Below are 22,028 nucleotides of genomic sequence, written 5' to 3'. Positions count from 1 at the left end.
GCATTTACCCTAGAAAGCTAAGGCGAATATCTCTTTTTTAAGAAAAATGGGGGTTCTGATTAAAAATCTGTCACCATGAGCCTTCACACACTTTGTTTTACCACATGCTCCTGGAAGAGGCAGAGAGAAACGGAGAGACGGGGGACGGAAGAGAGACGAACACCACGGGCGGGGGTGGGGAGGGCAGCAGCCCCCCCACCCCCAGCCAGGGGTCCAGGCCGTCCCCCCCCCCACTCCTGCCTCTTCCTGTCCTCCTGGCTCTGCCCGCAGGCTTTCCTCCCCCACGCGCATTGGGCGCAGGAACATCCCCGTCCCGGTGCAAGGGCCGCTGGAAGCTCCCCCTGCCGGAGCGAACAGGGCCGGACCCCCTGTGCCCCCCACCCGCCTGTGCACTGCCTTCCCGCGGCTCTCCCACCAGCTTGGGGCTTTAGCGACTTAAACGCTACAGGGGCAAAGCGGGGTGGGGGTGGCTTCCCTTCTCAGCACTGCCCCCACGTTGCCCTGGACAGAGCCCTGGGAGGGGCAGCCCCTCTGGGGTGGAGTGGACATGGCTGTGCCCCCCTGAGCCCCGGAGCCGCTCAGGCCTGCGCCGTCCTGCAGGTGGGCCGTGGGAAGGGTCATGGGAAGGCTCGTTCTCGTCGGTTCCGGCCTGTTCCTGGGCTTTCACGGTGGGCTTCGGAGAGAGCGGGGAGGCCGGGATGGGCGCGCTGGGAAACCTCCGTTTCCACGACGGGCTCTGTTGCCCCCTGGGGACGGCGCTTCTCCGCCGGGACTGCAGAGGCACCCGCGCCGGTTTCTGCTGTGTCACAGCCCCGGGCGGCTGCGGGAGCCCATGCAGGGGCTCAGCAGAGCGGCAACCGAGGAGCCCGGCTTTTCAGCAACAGGGGATAAGCGATGCCAAGGGCGACTCCGGGCAACGTCTTGCCGCTTGCGTCGGGTCTCCCCAGCCCTTCTGGCCCCAGGTCTTTTACTGCCCAACAAAGTGGTCGGGGCTGGCACGGGCCATACACACTCGTGAGAATCCCAGCCCCCCGCTCAGCTCGGGGAGTCCCCGGTGGCCGGGTCACACGCAGACATCGTCGCCCGGGGTCTAGACCGGTTTGAGCCGCCACGCACAGCGCCTGGCCGGCCTCCCGCACCTCCCGGCCCTCCCAGCCCGGGTTCGTAGCAGCGCTGGCATCTGTCCGGCTTGAGGTGGTTCAGGCCGCCCACAGGGACGCAGCCCGGCAGGCGGAAGCCGGGCTGCAAGGAGAGGCAAGGGCCGGAACCGCGGCCGCAGCGGCGGGGAGCGCCGAGGGGCGGCAGGTGCAGGCGCGCGAGGGAGGGCGGGGCCGGGCAGAGCCGCGAGCTGCCGCGTCCCGGCGTGACCTTCCCCCGCCAGCCTCGGAGGGCGCACTGCGGCGAGGGAGGCCGCGCGCGGGCCAGAGCAGGCGGGCAAGGAGGGGGATCCGACAGCCGGACGGGGCTCCCGGGCGCCTGCGGGGCGCCCGACCAGGTGCAAAGCGCCCCACCAGGCAAGGCGGGCCCGCGCGCAGGGAACTGCGCGCCGCACACTCGCCCTCCTCCCTCCGCCGCGCGCATCCTCGGCCCCTCTGCCCGCCCCTCCGTCCTGCGCGCCCCCGGCCCGCGGCCGCACGCAACCCTCTTCCGCCTCCGCCGCCCCCTCTGCCCGTCCCCCGCCGCCGTCCTTTGTGCCAGCCCCGTGCCCGCCCCCTCGGGCTCTAGGCCCCGCCCTCCGCTGGCGATTGGTCTTCCGCGCCGCTAGTGGGCGGGGCTCCGGGCGGCCGCGGGGCGCTATATAGTAAAGGCCGGGCGCGCGCCCTCCCCAATTTCTAGCAAGCGGCAGGCGCGCGTGTTCCGTCCCCGCGCGCCTCCCAACCGTCCCCCGGCTCTGTCCTGCCGCTGCCTGTCTCCGCGGAGCTCGCCGGAGGCCGGGGCACAGCTCGCGTCCCGAGCGGCAGCGGGAGTGGCAGCTGCGGGTTCGCGGAGCCCCCGAAGCCCCCAAGGGCAAGAGGGGCGCGTGCGGACCGGACAGCGGCGAGGGCCGTGCGCCCGGTAGGTGCGGGCTCGGAGCCGCCCGGCCCGCGGTGCCGCCCCGCCCCCGCGCCGCCGCGCGCCTGGCACCCGGAGAGCCGCAGCCCGCTCGCCGCCGGAGCCCCCGCGCTGACCCGCCGCCATGGCCCGCGGAAAAGCCAAGGAGGAGGGCAGCTGGAAGAAATTCATCTGGAACTCGGAGAAGAAGGAGTTCCTGGGCAGGACCGGCGGCAGCTGGTGTAAGTGCGGGCCCGCCGCCCCGGGCCTCCCGGAGGCGCGCCCCTGCGCAGGGCGGGCTGCGGGCGCCGGGGGCGGGCCGGTGCGGGCGCGGCCTCGAGCCTCGCCGGAGCCCCCGGCCCAAGTCCCAGACAATGAGGGCTGAGGCCGAGACGACCTCAGGAGGGCAGTGGGACGCAGGCGAGGGGGTGGTAGCCCCTCTTCCCGTCCGAGAGGGCGCCCCAGAAGGCGGGCCGGGGGCATCCACCCTGCAGTGTCTCCCCGTGACCGGCCCCGCATCACCAGGCCCACACATGGCCCGGGCGGCCCCGGCGCGCCGCAGGGGCTGGTGGGCTCGGGTGGCACACGGGCAGATGCAGCAGGGTCGCGGCCTGGGCCGCTGCGGAGTAAAGGGCGCGGAGGCGGCAGATGCCCGTCGTACGTGGTTAGGGGCAGCCTGTTGCCTGGCTGGACGGACTGTCTCTTTCTTCCCATTGAAAATCAGACACCCTGCTGTTTTCTACCTCCCTGCACCGGAAGGGTGGTATTTTTTCCCCCAAAAGGTCATTTTGAAGGGCAGAGTTGTAGGCAAGTCTATGAGCGTCGTGACTGCGGTAAGGAGGGGGGCCCCCTCCATCACTGCCTCCCCGCCCCCCCCATCGCATCGCCACCACTGCAGCCGCCGCGGGGTCCCTGGTGGGGGCTGGCGCGCTGTTCCTGGCTGAGGGGGGCCGTGGGCATCGGCGGGACCATGAGTCAGGGAAATAAGGCTTGGCTGACATTTTGAATTGGAGGAAGCTGGAATATAGGGTTTTTGTGAAGGAAAAAATCCCGCAGCCTGCGGTGGGGCTCTCTTGATGGAAAAGTAAAGGGTTAATCATGCATCACACCCCAAGGTTAGTCAAGGTGAAACCTCCTTCCAGGGTTTTATGGAAAGCATAGGTACCCTGAGCCATGTCAAATGCAGGTCTTTAAAAAAATGGCTTCTTAGCTTGTACATTTTACTTTATTTCGGGGAGAGTACGTTCTTCAGTGGATTTTTGCTATAGTTTCTCCCACGTGGAGACGGCTCTGTCTTTTTTTTAATGCGGAAGGGCAAACCTGAAGAGCACAGGGTGAAGGGCTCCCGGCCAGGGCCGTCTCCTAGCAACTCCTGTGACTCCAGTGAGGCCCGGGGTGGGGAGGCGGGGTGCGCTGCGGGTCGGGCCCCTGCCCCCAGATGCGCTGGAGGCTCCCACCCCGCCGGTCTGACCTCACCCTCGGAACGGCCCGGGGCCCCGCACCGACTGCACGCGGACTGTGGACTTTGACCTGCTCTGGCTCCCTCTCCACCGTAAAATGTATTTCTTTCCGCATTCCAATTCCAGAATAGTGTCTGCTTTAGACGGTAAGGCTGTAGGGAGCGACTGTAAGCTGGCATTTAGTGAGACAACATCTGCATGTGAGAGTGTGTGTATACGTTTGTGTGAATATTTGTGTCTTCACACTACACCCAGCAAGGTGCCGGTCATGTGCGGGACCCATCTTTCCTTATGTTTTCCAAGGTGCAGGTGCAGGGCTAAAAATCCCGTTTTGATTTTGTGCTAATATGTCTGCCCCTTCCCGGCTCCATGAGGAACGTCAGAGCTTCTCTTGGGCAGAGACAGTGGCAGCAGTTGCCGTCTCTGGAGAAAATGCCGCCTCTGCAGTACTGGGCCAACACGGGTGCCCTTGGGGCGAGGGCGGAGTGCCCTTGGCTCGGCTTTGCCTGTAGGTAGATTGTCACCAAGATGGACGCAGGGGTCTCGCCTGTCACCTGCCAGGGAACCGCAGCATGCGGACCATCTTGTGCTTCCAGCTTTTTATTAACTCCATACGGGCATTGGTAGGTTTTCCTGGGAACTGCTGGGCCCAGTGGCCATTTTTTCCTCTGCGTGTGACCCTCTGAAGAGTACTTTTTTTTTTAAACTGGAAAATTTTTTTTAAAAGAAAGAGAAATTGCTTAGAAGGCAAGCAAGGTGCCCCTAGAGCTCCCCGTTTGTGTTCCCTGGCCGGTCCCGGTGGTGCATTCTGTCCCCCTTTCTTTTTGAGCTGCCCCTAGTGGCCCATGCAGGTGAGCCCACCGCACATGCCCCCCCCTCCCCCCCCAGACCTGCCTGTTTTCTGCTAACCAGGCAGCCTCACAGCCCTAACCCCGGGGGATTCTGCTCAGTAACATCTCAGAGCAAAAGAAAAAATCCCTCCCTTCTCTTAGGGTGCTGTGTCGGGCAGAGTGGAAAGGTGCATCTTCTTGAGGGGTGTGCTTGCAGAAGGGCTGGTTTTCCCGTCACTATTTATATTTCGAATCGCAGCCTTGGTTACGTGCCTTCTCAATGTTGTTAGAACTGGGTATCTGGAGTCCACAGAGTGAGTTACAGAGATGTCCCCGTGGTGGGAGGAAGGGTGGCAAAGAGCACCGAGGCTGGGGGGCACCAGAAGGCAGGCTGCAACGGCTCCCTCCTGGCAGTGCCCTACCGACTCCCGCACCTCTCAGGAGCCGTCACTGGAAAAATTTTCCAGATCTCTTGACGTCACAGCCCAGCCATTGGCCTACTGCTGCTTGGATACCGATGCAGCACTTAACCCCCGTCCTGCTGGCGGGCATGATGGTGGGCGGCCGTCTCTGGGTTACGGTCTTCCTGTTCCCTCATCTGTGCTGGCAGCTGTGCCTTTTCCCTGTTTTTCTGAGAGGGGAAAGGCGACAATCAGACATTCTGGTGTGATTTTGTGTGTGTGTCATGCTAGTTCCAGCAACTCTGTAGCACAATTTACCTTAAGTATGTGTCTGCTGAGGGGAGGGCTGGGCCGGGCGGCGGGGTCCCCATGTGCATTGGGGGCCCCCCTGCTGCCCCTCTCAGGGAGGCTGTTCTGGAGCCTGCAGCCCCAACCCCACACTTAATGCCCGGGCCCCGAGGTCTTCTGGGGTAACCCAGGGCTCCTCTCTGCAGTCACGTTCCGGACCTGGTGGCCCACGGCACTCTGTCACCGCTGCCTTCCCAGAGTGGCCCGGCTGGCCAGGGCTGCTGGGCGCTGTCCTGCACAGCCTGTTACCGTGCAGCTGGCTGGGAGGTGACCCCGAAACCAGCTCCTGAGAGCCTCGTTCAGCCCCACGGGCTTCATGGCCTTTGTTTTCTGTTTATTTTTTTTTTTGCTTTTGTAGCTTCTCGGCTTCTGTCCCATCAAGTGTGGGGAAAAGGGAATGACGCTCGTTAAGGCAGTTGGAAGATGAAATGAAAATGTACTTGCCATTTTTCCTGTAGGATTTCCTTTTGCCCCCTTCCCCTTGGTGCCCCTGAAGGGAGAGACAGCGTGCTAGGCATAGTGCAGAGCAGAGGTGGGGAGGGGCGGCAGGGAGCAAGGGCTGCGCTGGGCTTCTCGGCGTTCAGCGCTGTCACAGCATAGAACTCGCAGGCACGTGAGTGTCTGGCGAAGCAGCGGCATATTGAAATGTCAGGATAAGCGAGCAAAGAAAACGTGACGTGTTTCTTAAGGGAGTACGTTGTCAACATTCGAAGCGCGGTGCTAGGCGCACAGCCCAGCCCAGACTTTACTGGTGACCTATGGGACTTTTTTTTTAAGTTAGGGAAAGGAGTATTTCCATGAAAGAATCCTGGTTCCACCTGAAAATTCCTGCTAGCCGAAACGGGCTGCGCATCCCTGGTGGTGCCCCGTCGGGTGGGCGAGGGAGCTCTGGACACAGGCTGAAGGGCAAGCCGGGACAGGGAAAGGGGCGCCTTGTCCTGGGCTGGGGCCGCCTCAAGCCTCATGTCTGTCCTCCTTGCAGTTAAGATCCTCCTGTTCTACGTCATATTTTACGGCTGCCTGGCTGGCATCTTCATCGGAACCATCCAAGTGATGCTGCTCACTATCAGCGAGTTCAAGCCCACCTACCAGGACCGCGTGGCCCCGCCAGGTAAAATGCATGTGAATGAGTGAATGAGTTTAGTTCTTCCAGAGGGAAAATATGTCACTTTTTTAATTGAGAAGAAATTCTCTTGGCAGTTGTCTGTGGTGTGGTGTGAAAGCAAGCCTGCGAGGGAAGCAGGCCCTCCCCGGGCTGCGTCCGGGCCCCCAGCCGCACTGTAGGCAGACACGGACCGTCCGGCCCTGCCCCGGGGAGCCTGCCCCTTGCCTTGCCTCCTGCTGGCCTGCGGGCTCGGCTGTGGCCTCTGGCGGGGCTGCCTGCTCACCCCTGCACGGGGGCTGGTCGGCAGGAGCGTTCCAGGGCCTCCCTGCCCCTCACCTTAGGGGGCCTTGGATGCAGATAAAGCCTCTGGAAAACCGCTGTGGCTCCTCCTTTGAAAGACAAACTCATTTTTTGGGTTGATGGCTAACCACTGAGAGAGAGGAGCTGGGACGGCAGGGGCCCATTTCCCACCTGCTCTTGACCTGTGTTTGACCTTGAACAAAGGCATGCTCTCTCTGCACTTCTCAGTATCTGCAGCTGTTTGTTTAATAGGAGTCCTGTTTACTGGGTCCACTTTGCAGCTTGACTGTCCCTGGTAAGTGCATGGACACCGAGGTTGCCACCGAGCCTGGGCCAGATCTGGGTGCTCAGTGTTGGGTGACCGTCCATGGAGCAGCTGGGCATGTCCACACCAGCCAGGACACCCCAGGGAAGGCCCACTGCCGTTACCCCCGTGGCTGAGAGAAGCGGTGGGCAGCGAAACAGCCGCCTGGGATTGTACGCACTGTCCTCACACGGCTCCGGGTCCTCAGCTCCTGGAGGCCTGACCCTGCCGCTGGGGGTGTTGTGAGCGTCCCCACTCTGCCTTCCCTGGCAGTGGTGTCGCAGTGGCCGTGTCCGGTGACAGTCTCGAGGCCTCCTCACGGCGCTGAGCGGCCTGGGTCGGGCGCAGCCGCCTGCTGGAGACGCGTCACGGCTGCCTCTTCCCTGGGGGTGAGCAGGACTCGCCGAAGAGAATCCTCAGATTGTGGAGGCGGCAAACTGTCACTTAGGCCCGAGTCGAATATTCCTGTCCAGCGAGAAAAACCTAAGATTTCCTGAGGAATTTAGATCTCTAGGGAATTTGGGAAGTGGAAAAACAAAACTTTTAAGTTTATAAAATGACTTAAACCTGCTCCCTCCACAGTTACCAGCACCTGTTTCCCAGAAGGGAGGTGGCTCTCTGGGGAGGTTAAAGCAGAAGTTCTGTTGTGCCAAGAAGCTCAGGGTCCTAAACAAACATGCTGTGCCCTGGCTTCCGTGACAGGAGGGCATGGGGTGTCTTTTCCTGACCTCTTCTATTAGAATTCCTACAGTAGCGTTCGTAGTTGTAATTTACATCTGTGTGGATCTTCTTTTTCTTTCTTCCACTGAAAAGCTTTCAATCATAATGCTGTTTTATAATAATTCTTACACTCAGAGGTCACAAAGTCAATCATTTACTTTGATTTCCTAGATTTAAAAATTGCTCCTGGACTGTATAAACTTTGGGGAATCAACCTTTCGTAAAATTAACATTTTTCTTCAAGTTCATTGCAGAAAGGGAAGTTTCACTCTCAAAAAGAAATGGCCAACGGGCAGGACCTTTTAAGCAGAGACTTGCTAGCAAGCTTGCCTGGAACATCTGGCCGAGGTGCTCCGTTTCTTCCCGTCCCCTCCCTGCCTTCGAGCCCCTTCCTAAAGACACCTTCTCAGCACCTATACTTGGGTGTCCTCACGGTGGTTGGGCCGACCTGACAAACGGCCACCTCTCCAGAGGAATGCTGGCGGCTCATCCTGGAAATAGCGTTCCAGCCCTTTGGTCTGAGCCGCAGGCAGAGTGCCTCTCAGCCTTGCCTGTCCTGTGCCCGCCGTCCTTCCCGTCACCCTTTCCTCGCTCCCCCCCCCCCCCGCCCGCCGTCACCCGTCGCCCTGCCAGGGGAGGCCAGGCCAAGCCCCATTTTACCCCCCTGGGAGCAGAGGACCTGGCTGCCAGGAAGTGCCACTGTGGGCTGCCTGCCCCGAGGGGTCTGAGGGACCCTCACTGCACCCCCTTGGCATATTTCGGAGCAGACCTTAGCATTTCTATTTTGGATACATGCCAGCTGTTCCTTCAGTCCAGACTGAACATGTGTGTAGAATACATGGTGGTGTTTTGCCTTCAGGGAGTATCTCGAAGCCTGCAGAATTGAAATATTTCAGTTAAATGCACCCAGTGCATGTGACGGGCTTAGAAAGCCAGGTAACGGCACAGTTATTAACTGAATTTGAGACGTGGACAGAAACCCGGCCCGACTGGGTCTGACTGCCCTCTGCACGCTGGACACGTGCACTTGGGTCTTCTAAGTAGCATGTGTGAACGGGGGCCCCTGGACTCAGTGGCACTGTGTGGTGTTTGGCCCTGTGTGTCTCTGGTATGGGATAAGCCGGCAGGCTGAACTGGAGAGTCTCACGTACGACCATGTTAGAGAACTGAAGTGGAAGTTCAGGAGAGCGGGTGGCGGGCAGCCTCTTGGCCTGAGGCCTTCGGTGTGGGTGACGTTCCCCACCTGGTCCTGCTGCTCTGTGACCTGGGGACGGATCTGCCCATTCAGCCCGAAGGCATGGGGCTAGGGCTTCAGTGGGCATTATTAGGTTTGGACAATTAAATTGCTGTTTTTGTGGGTCAAAAATAGCTGATTATTGGCAGTTTGACTTTGCCTAACCTCAGTATGAAACCAGCCACAGGGTTGGTGAGCCGTACCCACAGGTCCACAGTAAAGCTGCCCCGAGGGGCGCTGGCTCCTCCACCCCACGTGCTTCCTGCCTCACAAGGCTCAGTTTTCTCATCTGCAAACGGGGGTGACGCCTGGGGAGGCTTAGGTGATGGGTGAACAGTACGTGAGGTGGCCAGGCCCCGGGCAGCCGCCTCTCCCACCAAAAGCAGGGCTCTCCCTCTGGACACCGACCTCGGAATCTCCACGTGAGCTTTGGGTCGGCAGTTCACGGGCGCTTTGAATGCCTGTGTTTTCACAAAGTGAATAGAATCTTAGCTCCGTGAAAGGCATTTGGTAGAAGTTGGATTAGCAAACACTTTTTTAGGTGGATTTCAGCGCATGGTTGGTGTTTGTTCTGTAATCTCACCCTTTAAAATACCCGCCGTACTCGTGGGGTCAGCCCTGCCAGGCCTGTCCCCCGGGAGGCCCCCCTAAGAAAGCTTGGAGAGGCGGGCGGCTCCTCTTCTCATGCTGGTAATGCCACCCGCCACCCCTGGTTGGCCCTGCCGGTCAGGCTGCCAGCAGGGGAGGAAATGAGGGTCACCCAGTGTCAGTCACAGGTCAGGGGCTTCCCAGCACCTCGCTTCCTGGTGAGCAGGTACAGGTGTCATGCCCTGTCCTTCCCCTTCAGGCTGCGCCACTTGGTTTGGCTGGGAAGGAAGGATGGCTCGGTGCTGGAAGAATTCACTTGAAAAGGCTTATATTCTTGCATCCGTGGTGACCAGCACCGAGGAGGGGCTGGGGCGGGCGGAGACCTCAGGCCGCATGGCAGCGGCAGTTTGGACTTGACCCCGAGTGGGAGGGAACTCGCCGGTCCCGGAATCCGCAGGGTGTAAGGGGTTGGAATCGGACTCTCAGCATGGTCAGGCAGAAATCCTGAGAGGCCATCGTATTGATCTCAGAACTGCTCATTTTTGTAAAAACGCCATCACGTATGACTCTTTTTCACTTATATTTCAAAGGAGGGTGCTGGGAATGTCTGGCTGCCTTACACTTTGAGGAGCTGTTACCTCCCAGGGCCAAGAGGTTTTCCCTCATTTCCACCTAGAGTCCAGTGATCTGTCGTCTGTGCGCCGACGCGATGACACAGGTGCTGTCTGGCCACCCGCCCATCGTGCTGGAGGCTCCGGTGCTGTGGCACTGGTGGCGGTTAGGAGTTCCCGGAGCTGACGCCCAGACTGAGTTTAGGACAGGGTTTTGGGTGGCGATTCCAGGTCTTACTGCTGTGAACCTCCCTCCTGTCTGGCTTAGTGTCCCGCCTGCCCATGCTGCCACTTCTTCATCTCCAAAGACCACTGTACAACTCACAGGTCAGCTCTTGGGTACACAAGAAGCCTGACAGCCAACGTAAACGTTCTTGGAGCCACAGAAAAATGAGTCTTACTCTGTGGACTCATTCTTGATGCGTGAGCAGAGCAGAGACCTTATAAATCGGACCAGGTAACAAATTCCATGGAGGGTAGTGGGGGCGGGGGGGAAATACCGAATCTGTAAAGCTTCATTAAGGTTTTGTGCCGCACCAAGGGAAGGGCTCCGTGGGAGAGGAGTGCACCCCGCGCACGGCCCCGTTTCTGCTGTGGAAAATGTGGTGGGTTGCACAGTGTCTGCGTTGCTCAGCGCCCTCCTCGCAGCCCCCTGGCCTGAGGGCCCGTCAGACGGGAGAGAGGAGCTGGGAGATGGACGGAACAGGGGTGTATTATCCACTGGTTCCAAGCAGAAAAGTACATCTTTTCCCACATACGTGCATGGTGGACATCAGTGATGTCATGTATAATATGTCTTATTTCAGAGTATCAGTCACTTAGCCAGTGTTATGTTTTATATATACATAGACGTAATATACCATCTATGCTTGTTCTTCAGTTTGGCTTCAACAGAGAAACATGATTAATGGAAACTAGGACAAACAAACAATGGGCCATTTGTTTGTATTTTCCCATCATAAAAGTGGTATCTTTTATTGAGAAGAAGCACGATTATGAGTTATAATAAATATCAAAGATAATGTCCTTACAAAATGACATGGGCTTCTTGGACAGATCTCCTGAACTTAATAGTTCTGTTCTTGTGAAAATGAAAATACACAACATTAAGAAAAAATCTGATGACAGCAGGTTTCCCACCAGAGCACATGGCATGTAGCTTAGATGGAAGAAGAGATTCCCAGACACCAAGGGCTGTTGAACACCCTGTTGACTGTATAGAAAGCCCAGTAACTAATCTTTCAAAGTCTTCAAAGGGGGGTACACGGGAGGTGCAGGTGTGACCTGGCCCAGAGGCAGGGGATTGACTGCCCCCCGCCCCAGGCCACTGGCAAACGCTGAGCTTTAGGCAGAAGGTGAGGCTAAGGTACCATTTCCAGATCGCAGGGAAGTGCCCCTGTATTCTGCTAGGTAAATTGATGCGAACTCTGCAGAGCTAAAGATCAAAACCAAAATCAAACCCCATAAATATCTTAGTGGCACTTGAAGGAGGAGAAATTGCATCTGTCTGTATATATGTGGACAAAGGCATGTAAGAGTTTGTGCGTGAAATCATACCACCTTTGTTTTTAATTGGAAAGTACTTTCAACTTGGAATGTACGGAAGACACAGGATGTGTGTGCGGCCGCATGTATAAGCGTTTCTTTGCCACTGGCGCCCTTGTTAGTCACACGGATGCCCGGGAGGTTTATGGAAAACGATGCCTATTTAGAGTGTTTGGTCTAGCGACTTGTGGAATGTATTAAATGACAGACAGGTACCAGCAGCTGAGCTCTGAATTCACTTGAGTAACTGCTACAAGGTTAAAATGGTTGCATTCTAAGAGTTTACATACTTAAAACCCACACGTAGATGGAGAAATGATAAACTTGCCACATTATAAGGCAAACTGGAAACAAAATACTTCTTAAGGAAAAGCCTTTCTTTTCTCTCCTTTCCCTTGCTCTCTCCCCTGCCAGCTCCCCCGCCTGCCTGAACACCTGCTGAAGCCCAAGGTTCGTCGTCTCCTCCTCTGGCTCTCAAGAGACAGGGACCAGGAAAGACAAACTGTGGTTCTAAAATGCAAGCAAAAAGCAAAAAGGCTTTGTTTCTTAAACTCCAGATCTTATATAGAGTTGACACAATCACTAAAAGTCAAATATTAAAGCTTCACATATCCAAGTTATTATTTCAGTCCTCTTAGGTGGCTTTATTAAGTAATAATCAATATGTAATCTTAGGCAAATAGTTATATTAGGGCAAAGCTCAGCATGGTTAATGTCAGTTCAAGTTCAGAAGGCTGGGAAATCCAAAGGTCGGCTCTGTCTCTGGAATATAATCTGAAACCATAAGCCAGGGACCAGGTGTCTGCTGTCTGGCCTCTGTGAAAAAGCTCACCCATGTCCAGTTAACTAGACTCTTGGGTGGGCAGTGCAGGGAGTGACACCCTCAGAGGGTCTGAGCTGGTGTGGAAGCGGCTGTGAGCCTGCCAGTCAGCAGGGGTTGGTGTGCGGGCTCAGCAATGATGATGAAGTCACCACATCCAGTCTCATTTCTACGTCCTCCATTAATCTGATCTTGTGGAGTAAATAATTTAAAGGATTTAGATACGAGGTCAAGGGTCCTTCATCTGCCTCTTGTAAGCACCTAATTGCTTGAGAGAAATGACTTCTGAGAAGAGGAATTTTCCTGATGGTTTGGAGAAGGTCCCGTCAGAGAGCTCTCCTAATCAAGAGCAGCCGGAACAGTCCAGGGAGCTGATCTCTGACAGCTTCCAGGAGGAGGAGTTTTCAGGCCAGTGGGCTCTGGATGAGGAAGGAGAGGAGGCGCCCTGTGACTGGGGAGGCCCCGGACCTGAGTACGTGTGCCCTGGCTGAGGGTTTAGAGCGGGGAGCCACGTGCAGGCCTGAGCCCAAACCATTTATGCTGCTTTTCTGGAGACAATGCTTAGATCATAAGTTAGGTGTCTGAAAAGGATGGTCACCGAGGCCTCCTTTGGTCACCCTTCTGAGTTCCTCCAGAGATGCCAGGGGGAAGTGTCTGCCTCCAGAGGGCAGAAAGGTGTGGCTGGACCCCCATGGTGGGTCTGTCTGAGCTCCTCTCCTGAGGTTCTGTGCCCCTTGAAGTGGGGCAGGCAGGACGGACTTCGGCCCCAGGGCCCCCCCAGCTGTACCAGTCACGGGCTGTACACCCAACACGGAACTGCCCACTTCCCTTGCGTTCTCAGTTCCACAAGTTTCCGATGCTCTGCACAGAGCACAGGCAGATTCTCCAAACACCTTCCGTCGGCGTCTCTGCTGTGGTAACACGCAGGCTGCCTGGGGAATCACTGTGGCCCTGTTACTTGGAATCTGTGCTCTCCCTAGAGAGACATGAGACTGGCCGTGTGTGACTCTTTCCTGGGCCAGGGGTGCCACTGTGCGAGCACTACCCACCGTATGCCTAGGTCGGCCCTTGGTTACCAGCCAGGCACCTGCCAGAGGGCAGGCTGGCGCGAGTCCCTGGGAACAGGAGCGGAGCTTTGGCCGTAGCCTTGGGCGCCCGCGGGCGCCGTCCCAGCAGCCCCCTGCCACCAGCAGGAGCCCAGGGCGGGAGCTGCCGGTGCTCTGGGGCCCGCCACGGTCACCGCCGTCCTCTCCGCCTTGCCGGGAGAGGCCCTCCAGGTCGCTGCACTGCTGGGGCCCGGTGGCCCCGCGGGCTTCATGGACACCCCTCCTGCCCCGTTCTCTCCCGACTCCAGGTGCTGCAGAGAACACCCCACCCCCTAGAGTACTGTCCAGGTCCAGGCAAGCCCCCCGCCCGACTCACTGTCTCGTCTGCGGCTCCACCTGGAGTGACCGTCCCTCGCAGGCCTTCCCCAGGTCCCAGAGGAGCCGGTTACTGCACCGCCTCCGGCACGAAATCTCAGGGCAAGCCTCTCACCGGGTTGCCTGCATCCGCCATTATTGCATCGTCTCTCCACTAAGTGATCATAATGCCAGTTCTCTAACTTGATGTAAATAAAATTGTGCAGAGTATATTTAAATTGCTTTAGTCTACAATTTTCTACTTGTGAGCATTTAAACATTTTTAATTGTAGTAGCTTTTGTTTACTTTTAACGGAGTATTTTTTTAGCGAGCAAATCTGCTGCTTCTCTTTGTCTCACTTCCGTCACTGTTGACAGCTTTTCCCCCTGAATTCCCTGGGTTCTGTCATCCTTGTTGAAGTGACTCTTCACGTCGGTCGTGAAGTTGGTCGTTTGGCAGCCCCCGGGCCTGGCCCCAAACCCTCAGGATCCTCGTCTCCGTCCCCTCCCTTGGCACCTCCCGGGAGCCGGTAGGCACGGAGGAGCTGGCCTGGTCGGCCCTCGGCGTTGGGCCTCCCTTACCGAGCCGCCTGGAAGCCCAAAGCATCCTCAGGCACTAGAAGCAGGGACAGCCGCCGCCCTCGCCGAGCCCCTCGCCGCGCTCACTGCCTCTGCTCCTGGTCCCCCCTGCCACTCACGTCCCACTCCCCGAAGCAGCGGTTCTCACACCGAGTGCCTGAGGATCTCTTCATGTTAGATTCTCGAGTCCCATCCGCAGAGACTGTGATTCAGGTCTCGGGGGAGGCTGGGGCCCTCTGTGAGGGATGCAGGTGCCCTCTGTGGCCAACACGCAGAGGGCAGATCAGGAGGGGCATTAGAATAGGCCTGTCTGGTATAGCAAATAAATATCTTGAGGTGAACCGGTATAACTTTTTAAGTGTGCTCCATGTAATATTTGGGACATCCTTATTTAAAAAAATTATTCCTGGCCTATCTGAAAATCAATCTAACCAGGCGTCTTTATTCTATTCGGCAACCTTGGATGAGACCACAGTGGACTGGGTCTCTTCCTGTCGACCCCATATAGTGCCATGTCATCGTTTGAACATCTCTCTCGGAAGTCTTGTGGTGACAGAGGCCGTTGGACATTAAAGAGTCTGGAAAGTCCTCACACTTTAGTCGTATCCTGGCTGGTGCTTGACGTGCTCAGGATAACTGCTTGGCTTTAGAATGGGAAGTGGATGGTAACTGTGCAGAGAACCCAAATGCCTCGAGTTGAGGTGACTACTGAGAAGTTTTTCAGAGCATGGATGGTCATCTGTCCATCCACATGTAAGAATTATAAAGGAAGACGTCTGTGCTGCAAGCTTTCTGTGCAGTTAGGGAAAGGGGCGCCAGCTACATACAATGCTTGTCACTGGGCACGTAGGCATGCTGGTGAGATAACGGGCCCTGCAGTACAGCACACGAGGTTAGAATTCTGGTTCCACCATTTCCTCTGTGACCTTGGGCCAGGTACTTAACCTCTCTGTGCAAGTGTCCTCATTCTAGAATGGAGATAATGCGTATCATGAAGTATTGCAGGGCAAATCGAATGACACGATACCAGCACGTAGCCATTGGTACTTTGGTGTTTAATCTAACTGCCAGAGAGGTGATTTCACAGGACAGAGAAGAATTTAACCCATTCTCTTTAGCGAGGTGGGATTAGCAAAGTATGTTTTATAGACGGAGAACCTGCTTTCAAATGATCTCGGTTGACCGCCTTCCTGCTGATGACTCTGTTTCCCTGTCTGCCTCGTCTAGGATTGACACAGGTTCCTCAGATCCAAAAGACCGAGATCGCCTTCCGTCCTAATGACCCCAAGAGTTACGAGGCATATGTGCTGAACATAGTTAGATTCCTGGAGAAGTACAAAGATTCCGCCCAGAAGGATGAAATGATTTTTGAAGATTGTGGCAGTAAGTAGACTCATTTTGGATGTCTGTGGTTCTCACCTCTCACTTCCCATTTCCATTTGTCATTTAATGAGCAAAGGATACCCTGAAATAATTCAAAGATTGAACGCTGGCCTTATGGTGAGCATACTCTTTTTTTAAAGCAGGAAGGTGTTAGGGTTCAGGCTCCGATGCGGTGGAAGAAATGATGGAGGCATGAAGTCTGACCACAGCTGTAGGCGCTGGAAGGGGGCCTTTCTCACAACACCCCCAACACCTGCTTTTTACTACCTGGACCCAAGGACTAGAATTACAGTTCTGCTTCTCTGATACCCATTGATTTTGAGAAGTAGCATTCTTCCCATTTCCAGACTTCTTCTGATGCCCCACCTGTGATGGGTGCACAGGCCCTGCTCCCCCGAGAAGGACCCTTTGGTCATTACCTATAACTGCACTGATACTGGACAAGGAGGGCTTATGGTCAGAGGAGACTTAGGGACGCTGGTTGGGATGGCTAATGAAAGGTATAAGAGAGTGCATTTGGGTCAGGAAATGACCAGTGAGAAGAAAGGACGGCTCTTAGTCTCACTAAGCCAGTGGCTGCCTGGAGTGTGAATTTCCCAGCCACGTTTCGTATCTCGTGTCTGTTCCTGAGCTACACCGATGCTGGCCTGCGTAATGATGCTGCCCACCAAGAGCGGTCCTTCCCGGCTTCCACGCATTACCTAAAGGAAGGGAAGGACTGCCAGAGACCAACCTTCACGGGCTGCTCATCGAGTACTCTGAAGCTGTGGTGTGCAAGCATATGCCAGCCATTGTTTTTGGTAAAATACCTTTTAATGTCTGTGAAGAGATGAGAGAGGGTTTTCTGGAAATCCTTGTTTAATTCAGACAGTGTAGTAATGCAGAAAAGGACAGTCTTAGAACAGGTAATGGTGACAAGGAAGAAAGCATCCTATCCTCTCAGCAGCACCAAAGGAGCCGTTGGTGCAATGTGAGACTGGTGTTCTGTGTTCGCAGGTGTGCCCAGTGAAATCAAAGAGCGAGGAGAGTTCAACAATGAGCGGGGAGAGCGCAAAGTGTGCAGGTTCAAGCTCGAGTGGTTGGGCAACTGCTCCGGGGTCGGCGACGAGACCTTCGGCTACAAAGAGGGCAAGCCGTGCATCATCATAAAGCTCAACCGGGTCCTGGGCTTCAGACCCAAGGCAAGTCACGGCTTGGGTCACACGACCCGGACAGGCCGTCCACACGTGGATGGAGCACTTAACTGCCAGGAGAGGAGAATCCGGGGTGTCGGGGGTAGACTCGGTGACGGTGCTGAAGCCCCAGCAGCACAGGAACACCGGACACTTCTGTGTCCACCTGGGAACCCTCGTAGCTGGGTCATTCATCCCACTTTCTAAAGTCAGAGAGATTCTGAGCGGCAGAGCCCGGTTCTGGAGTGAGTCCAGCGCTCTGCTTCCAGAATGTGATTGTGCACTGTGAACTCTAAACGCAGACACAGAAAAAGATATAAGTCAAAAAGCCACCTGCATGTACACTCCTATGCCGGTTTTGGCATTCTTGGAGCCAGAGTAGTTTTTAAAAATGGGTAGTCTGAAGAAAGCTTTTTTTTTTTTCCTGAATTAAGATTTCCCTGCAAAATCAGGCACTGTCTAGGTTGAACTTTGATGACCATGCTATAGGCTTTTGGTATCACTGCAACTTGAAATTGGTAAGCGTTCCCAGAGATCACTGAAAAATGGCCAATTGCCATTGCTCACTATTTGGTGAGAATGATAGTCCTTCTCTAAGAGACGGAGAAATGTGTTGCTTTTATAAAACCGATTCAAGGTCTGAAGAACCGAATGAGCAGAGCCGTCCTTTGCCCTTCGGCAAGGCTGCCCCACCCCCTCCCCAGCAGTGTTTCCCGGCTGCCCGTGTGGCCTCCGCCCTGGCGAGGACAGTGCCGGGCCTGCTAGGAGCCGGCTGCGGCGTCCCGGGAAAACGCGCTTCGTGTCTGGGGCCTTGCTCTCTCAGTCATTAACTTTCCATTGCATACTACTGTTTGTTTCCATAATGCTTATTACCCATAAATAATATTTGCAAAAGATAATCAATGTAGAGGTGAAAAGTTACATTAAGCGGAGGATACATTGTAACTCCAGAGGCCAACATGGGTGAGTAGATGGATAGTTGCCTGGCTGGCGGATTGGGTGGATCTCCCACAGAAGTTAGTGTACCTCTCAATGGACTTTTAACCCTGTTCCCACCTAGACTAGGATGTGATGGAAGGTGAGGCTGAGAACCCTGCGTCACATCCACAGCTGGCATTCGTGTCGCTGGGGAAACCTCACCAAGCAGAGCCAGCTATTAGCCATGGAAGGGATCGGCACAGCAGCCAGAAGGAAGGCTGTCCTGGCCTGTGCCCCTGAATCCCCCACTGCTGAGAGGCCTCTTCACGGCTGCCGAGCCGTCTGCCCTCCCGAGGCGGCTCACTGGTCTGTCGTGAATCCACATCTCTTCCCACCTGTAGACACTCTGTTAAGACAGGAGTTCACCTGCTCGTTTCCTGCCCCTCCCTCCCGTCTGGCCTCATCTTGGTCCCCGACTGCTGCGTTCTCATTCACTGCCCTGCCCCGGTCCCCAGCCGTCCCATCAGATTGGCTCTCCCAGCCCCTCACCCAATGTGCCTGCCTCCTCACCCTCTGAGGATCATTCTGGGTCTTTATCAGTAAGTGTTTTCCCTTCATATTTTTAAAGATCGATCTGTTGCTGGCACTAAGTTCCGAGAGAGCCAAGCCTAGGTGGCCACGTCCTCGTATTCCACAGCGGAGTACTAGGGAGTGGCCCATCGCATGCCTTTGATCAGACTGCGTGTGTCCATCTCCTGCCAGGACTCAGGTGCTGTGCTGACTCGAGTGACCTCCCTGGGACAGGTGTTCCCAGCATCCGGGGCAGCCGGAGCCAGGGCTGCACGAGGGAGGGCGTGGGGCGTCCGCGGCAGCAGTGGTTCCCGGTGTGCTCTGGGCCCTGCAGTGCACGCACGCTTCAAAAGAGGCCCATTCAAGACACCGCTACCTTCACCTGCCTTTGTATTTTGGACTTCCCTAACGGAATTGGCAGGGCCTCCACTGGAGATTCAAAAAGCAGTGGGGTAGCCTACTTGAAGAAGGTGTGCTTAAGGGAAAAGGATGGCATTATTTATTCATGGTGTGGGAGGAAAGCCCAAGTTTTATAAACACAAAGGTCAGCCAACTTTTCCATCTAATACAACCTCAGCAAATGTGGAGCAGTATTTCTGAGTCAGCTCTTATTTTTCCGTGTCCTTGAGTAAAGTTTACTATGACATGACACGTTACCATTCAGTTCCACTTAGGACTGAGCCACATCGTGGCTTAACTGTAGTGGTCACAGAACTGGGGCACCTTAAAAAATTTTTTATTTCAACAGAATCACACATGACCTTTTACAGACTGCTTAGGCGGGGGGTCATGCATCCTGCAGCCCTCAAGTGGTTTGTCATTGCAGATGACTTAGTGTGACCAGTGTACTTGTTTGGCCTGCAAACTAGTTTTATTTTTCAGAAATGTAAAATGTGATTTATAGGCTGCCAACCAATGTGGGTTTTGTTTTCAGCCTCCCAAGAATGAGTCCTTGGAGACTTACCCAGTGATGAAGTACAGCCCCTTTGTCCTGCCCGTCCAGTGCACAGGCAAGGTAAGAAGGCGGGGTTCCCGCGGGCAGGGCAGGGGGACGGGGGCACTGCAGGAGCCGCACGGGCAGCCGGGCAGCCAGGAACACGGCTCCAGGAACCAGGCCCAGTGCGGTGCGTACGGCTGTAGTGGCTCAAACCCCTTAAAAGAACAAAGTGTGACAAGAATAAAACTGTATGTCAGCTTCTCCACTGTACCAGGGAAGCGAGATATCCGAATGTAAGAGGAACAGTGGCTTATAGAGCTGACAGGCGAGCAGGCCCACACTAGTGATTCTCTGGCCCAGGCGATGTGTTAAAAATTTGAGGCCCATCTTTTCCTTTGACAATTTCACATAAAAATTGTGGTTCTGGCATTTCTTTTTAAAGTCAGCATGTGTTTCCTTTAGACCTAAAAACCGGTACCTAAGAGGTGAGGCAGAATGGAGGAAGAGACTCCCTAGCCAGTCCTATTTTAGGCTAGCTCCGCGAGAAAGTGGACACGAGAAAATGAAGGCAAACAGCTAAACCTGTGGCGATGGGGTCACCGGATCCCACATTGTCCATGGGCCAACACTAGTGGGCTTCAGCTGCAGGGCCTGTGTTTCCAGGAGGTTGGGTGGGCATGAGGCGAGGGCGGGCTTGGGTGGCTGGCCTTGGCCGCAGTCTCTCCGTCTGTTCAAGGAGAGGAGCCCCTGGCCTGACCGCTTCTCCCGCTGCCGTGGGTCCGAGCGGGTCTGTGTTAGTCCCTCAGCGCTGGCCTTCCCCTCCTCTGAAGGAGGGGCGAGCCGGCCACATCCCGGGTGATGGGGTCCTCAGAGCCAGCAGACCACCCTGCAGAACGGGGGCCCTGTGTGCACGTGAGTACAGTGATCCAAGATGTGAGCCATCAGAATCTCGTTTCCCTCTGGTTTTTAGCGAGATGAAGATAAGGAAAAAATTGGGAGCGTGGAGTATTTTGGACTGGGCGGCTACCCCGGCTTCCCGCTGCAGTACTACCCCTACTACGGCAAGCTCCTGCAGCCCAGGTACCTGCAGCCCCTGCTGGCCGTCCAGTTCACCAACCTCACCATGGACACCGAGGTTCGCATCGAGTGCAAGGCACACGGCGAGAACATCGGGTACAGTGAGAAAGACCGATTCCAGGGACGCTTTGATGTGAAAATTGAAGTTAAGAGCTGATCACAAGCACAAATCTTCCCTACTAGCCATTTAAAAAGTTAAAAAAAGATACAAAAACAAAAACCTACTAGTCTTGAATAAACTGTTATACGTATGGGACCTACACTTAATCTATACGCTTTACACTAGCTTTCTGCATTTAATAGGTTAGGATGTAAATTTAAAGTGTAGCAATAGCAACAAAATATTTATTCTACTGTAAATGACAAAAGAAAAATAAAAACCGAGCCTTGGGACGTGCCCATTTTACTGTAAATTATGATTCCATGACTGCCTTGTAGTAAGCAGTGTTTTTGGCCCCGAAGTATTGCCGCCCTGTGTGTTCCCCGTAGTGTACAGTACTATAGGCGCGCGCTCTGCTCATTTCTCAAGCCATGTTTTATCGTTGTTTTCTACTTTACGTGAGCGAGGTTTGCTGTCTGAGGTGTAAATATTCAATGGGAATAAAACTGGCATGGTACTTTCTTGTTTTGGTTTGGCGCTTTCCAAGATAATAGCCCATCCATGAGCATTTTTAACACACTCCGTAGTGTCTCCCTGTGGTGTTAGGTCTTCACTGTATTTTCTTTTCCCGGGGCTGGGGGTGGGGTGGGCTGTCACGGGGAAACTGCCCTTTGAACTTTAAGCGACACTGCAGAAGAACAGGGAAGGGTGACGGGGTGTGTTGTGCTTGTCCTGGACGCTGTCCGACATCCCTCCGTCCTCCAGCGCGCGCGGCGGCGGCCGAGAGCTGGATCGCCGCCCGGGCCTGTGCAGGGCCAGTCCCTTTGCTTTGTACACTTCCTTTTCTCTTCCTTTCTCCGGAGGCATCACGTGCTGGTGCTGTGTCTTTATGAATGTTTTAACCATTTTCATGGTGGAAGAATTTTATATTTATGCAGTTGTACAATTTTATTTTTTTCTGCAAGAAAAAGTGTAATGTATGAAATAAACCAAAGTCACTTGTTTGAAAATAAATCTTTATTTTGGACTTTATGAAAAGCAATGCAGTGCCCCATAGACTGATGTTAGATGTTGTCTACAGCGGGAATCCGTGTTCTAACATGTAATAATGCCAGGAGGACCGCGCTCTTGTTGATCTTGTACTCGGTCAGGTTAAAACAATGGACAATAAAAGGATGAACACAGTCCTCGTGTGTGTGACTCACTCTTGTCTGAATGCCCCCGTCTGTGACTTCTTTCCTTCTTGCACTGCTAATTGTCCAAGATCTTGAAGAAGTACTGAACCTGAAAGACAGACGCGATTTCATGAGCACACGTGGGCCGGGCTCTGTCACCTGCCGACAGGTGCGGGTGAGGCCGGTGCGGCCCCCTGGAGACCCGGCCGGGATGCAGCCGGGAAGTTTTAAAGCTCCGGATTAGGGATAGTCTGCAGGGTGACTTCTTTTAGTTTAGAAAACACAAAATTCTGGTTCCTGCCTACGCTTCAGTAAGTACATCTGTTTTAAAAAAAAAGTCAAACTTGTTAGTAGTGCAGCTGAAAAGAAATGGTTTAATGACTGAAGATTTGAAGTTCAGTAAATGAGGAAGGTCCACTC

The 22,028-nt window shown here is 55.1% G+C and overlaps 2 protein-coding genes across 7 annotated transcripts in view; one reads left to right on the top strand and one right to left on the bottom strand.

The window, feature by feature from the left end:
- The window catches only part of NME7 (NME/NM23 family member 7), a 196,976-nt gene that overhangs the window by 39,084 nt on the left and 135,864 nt on the right, over window positions 1-22,028 (bottom strand). For 2 of the 6 annotated variants that reach the window (XM_037024024.2, XM_073221543.1), the window contains exon 12: window positions 21,483-21,717. The exons of 2 other annotated variants lie outside the window; for them this stretch is intronic. In XM_037024024.2, coding sequence (XP_036879919.2) covers window positions 21,685-21,717 — 33 coding nt within the window. In that variant the 3' untranslated portion in view covers window positions 21,483-21,684. Of the gene's footprint in view, window positions 1-16,891; window positions 17,124-21,482; window positions 21,718-22,028 lie in introns of those variants that run through there. 2 more of the 6 variants (XM_073221544.1, XR_012124995.1) reach the window with 2 other exon arrangements.
- ATP1B1 (ATPase Na+/K+ transporting subunit beta 1) lies at window positions 2,088-21,618 on the top strand. Its single transcript, XM_037024026.2, has 6 exons — window positions 2,088-2,273; window positions 6,053-6,181; window positions 15,504-15,659; window positions 16,656-16,840; window positions 19,254-19,334; window positions 20,227-21,618. Exons 1-6 carry the CDS (start codon window positions 2,177-2,179, stop codon window positions 20,488-20,490), a joined length of 912 nt encoding a protein of 303 aa, XP_036879921.1. The 5' UTR covers window positions 2,088-2,176; the 3' UTR covers window positions 20,491-21,618.

This window comes from Manis javanica, chromosome 14 (assembly GCF_040802235.1).
Source record: "Manis javanica isolate MJ-LG chromosome 14, MJ_LKY, whole genome shotgun sequence".
Lineage (NCBI taxonomy): Eukaryota > Metazoa > Chordata > Mammalia > Pholidota > Manidae > Manis > Manis javanica.
The sequence above is the reverse complement of the archived record's forward strand: the minus strand, read 5'-3'. Positions and strand labels throughout refer to the sequence as shown.

Coding starts and splice junctions, on each gene's coding strand:
- ATP1B1 (XM_037024026.2), top strand. CDS start 2,177: ATGGCCCGCGGAAAAGCCAAGGAGGAGGGCAGCTGGAAGAAATTCATC. Junction 2,274..6,052: donor CAGGACCGGCGGCAGCTGGT/GTAAGTGCGGGC, acceptor TCCTCCTTGCAG/TTAAGATCCTCCTGTTCTAC. Junction 15,660..16,655: donor GATTTTTGAAGATTGTGGCA/GTAAGTAGACTC, acceptor CTGTGTTCGCAG/GTGTGCCCAGTGAAATCAAA.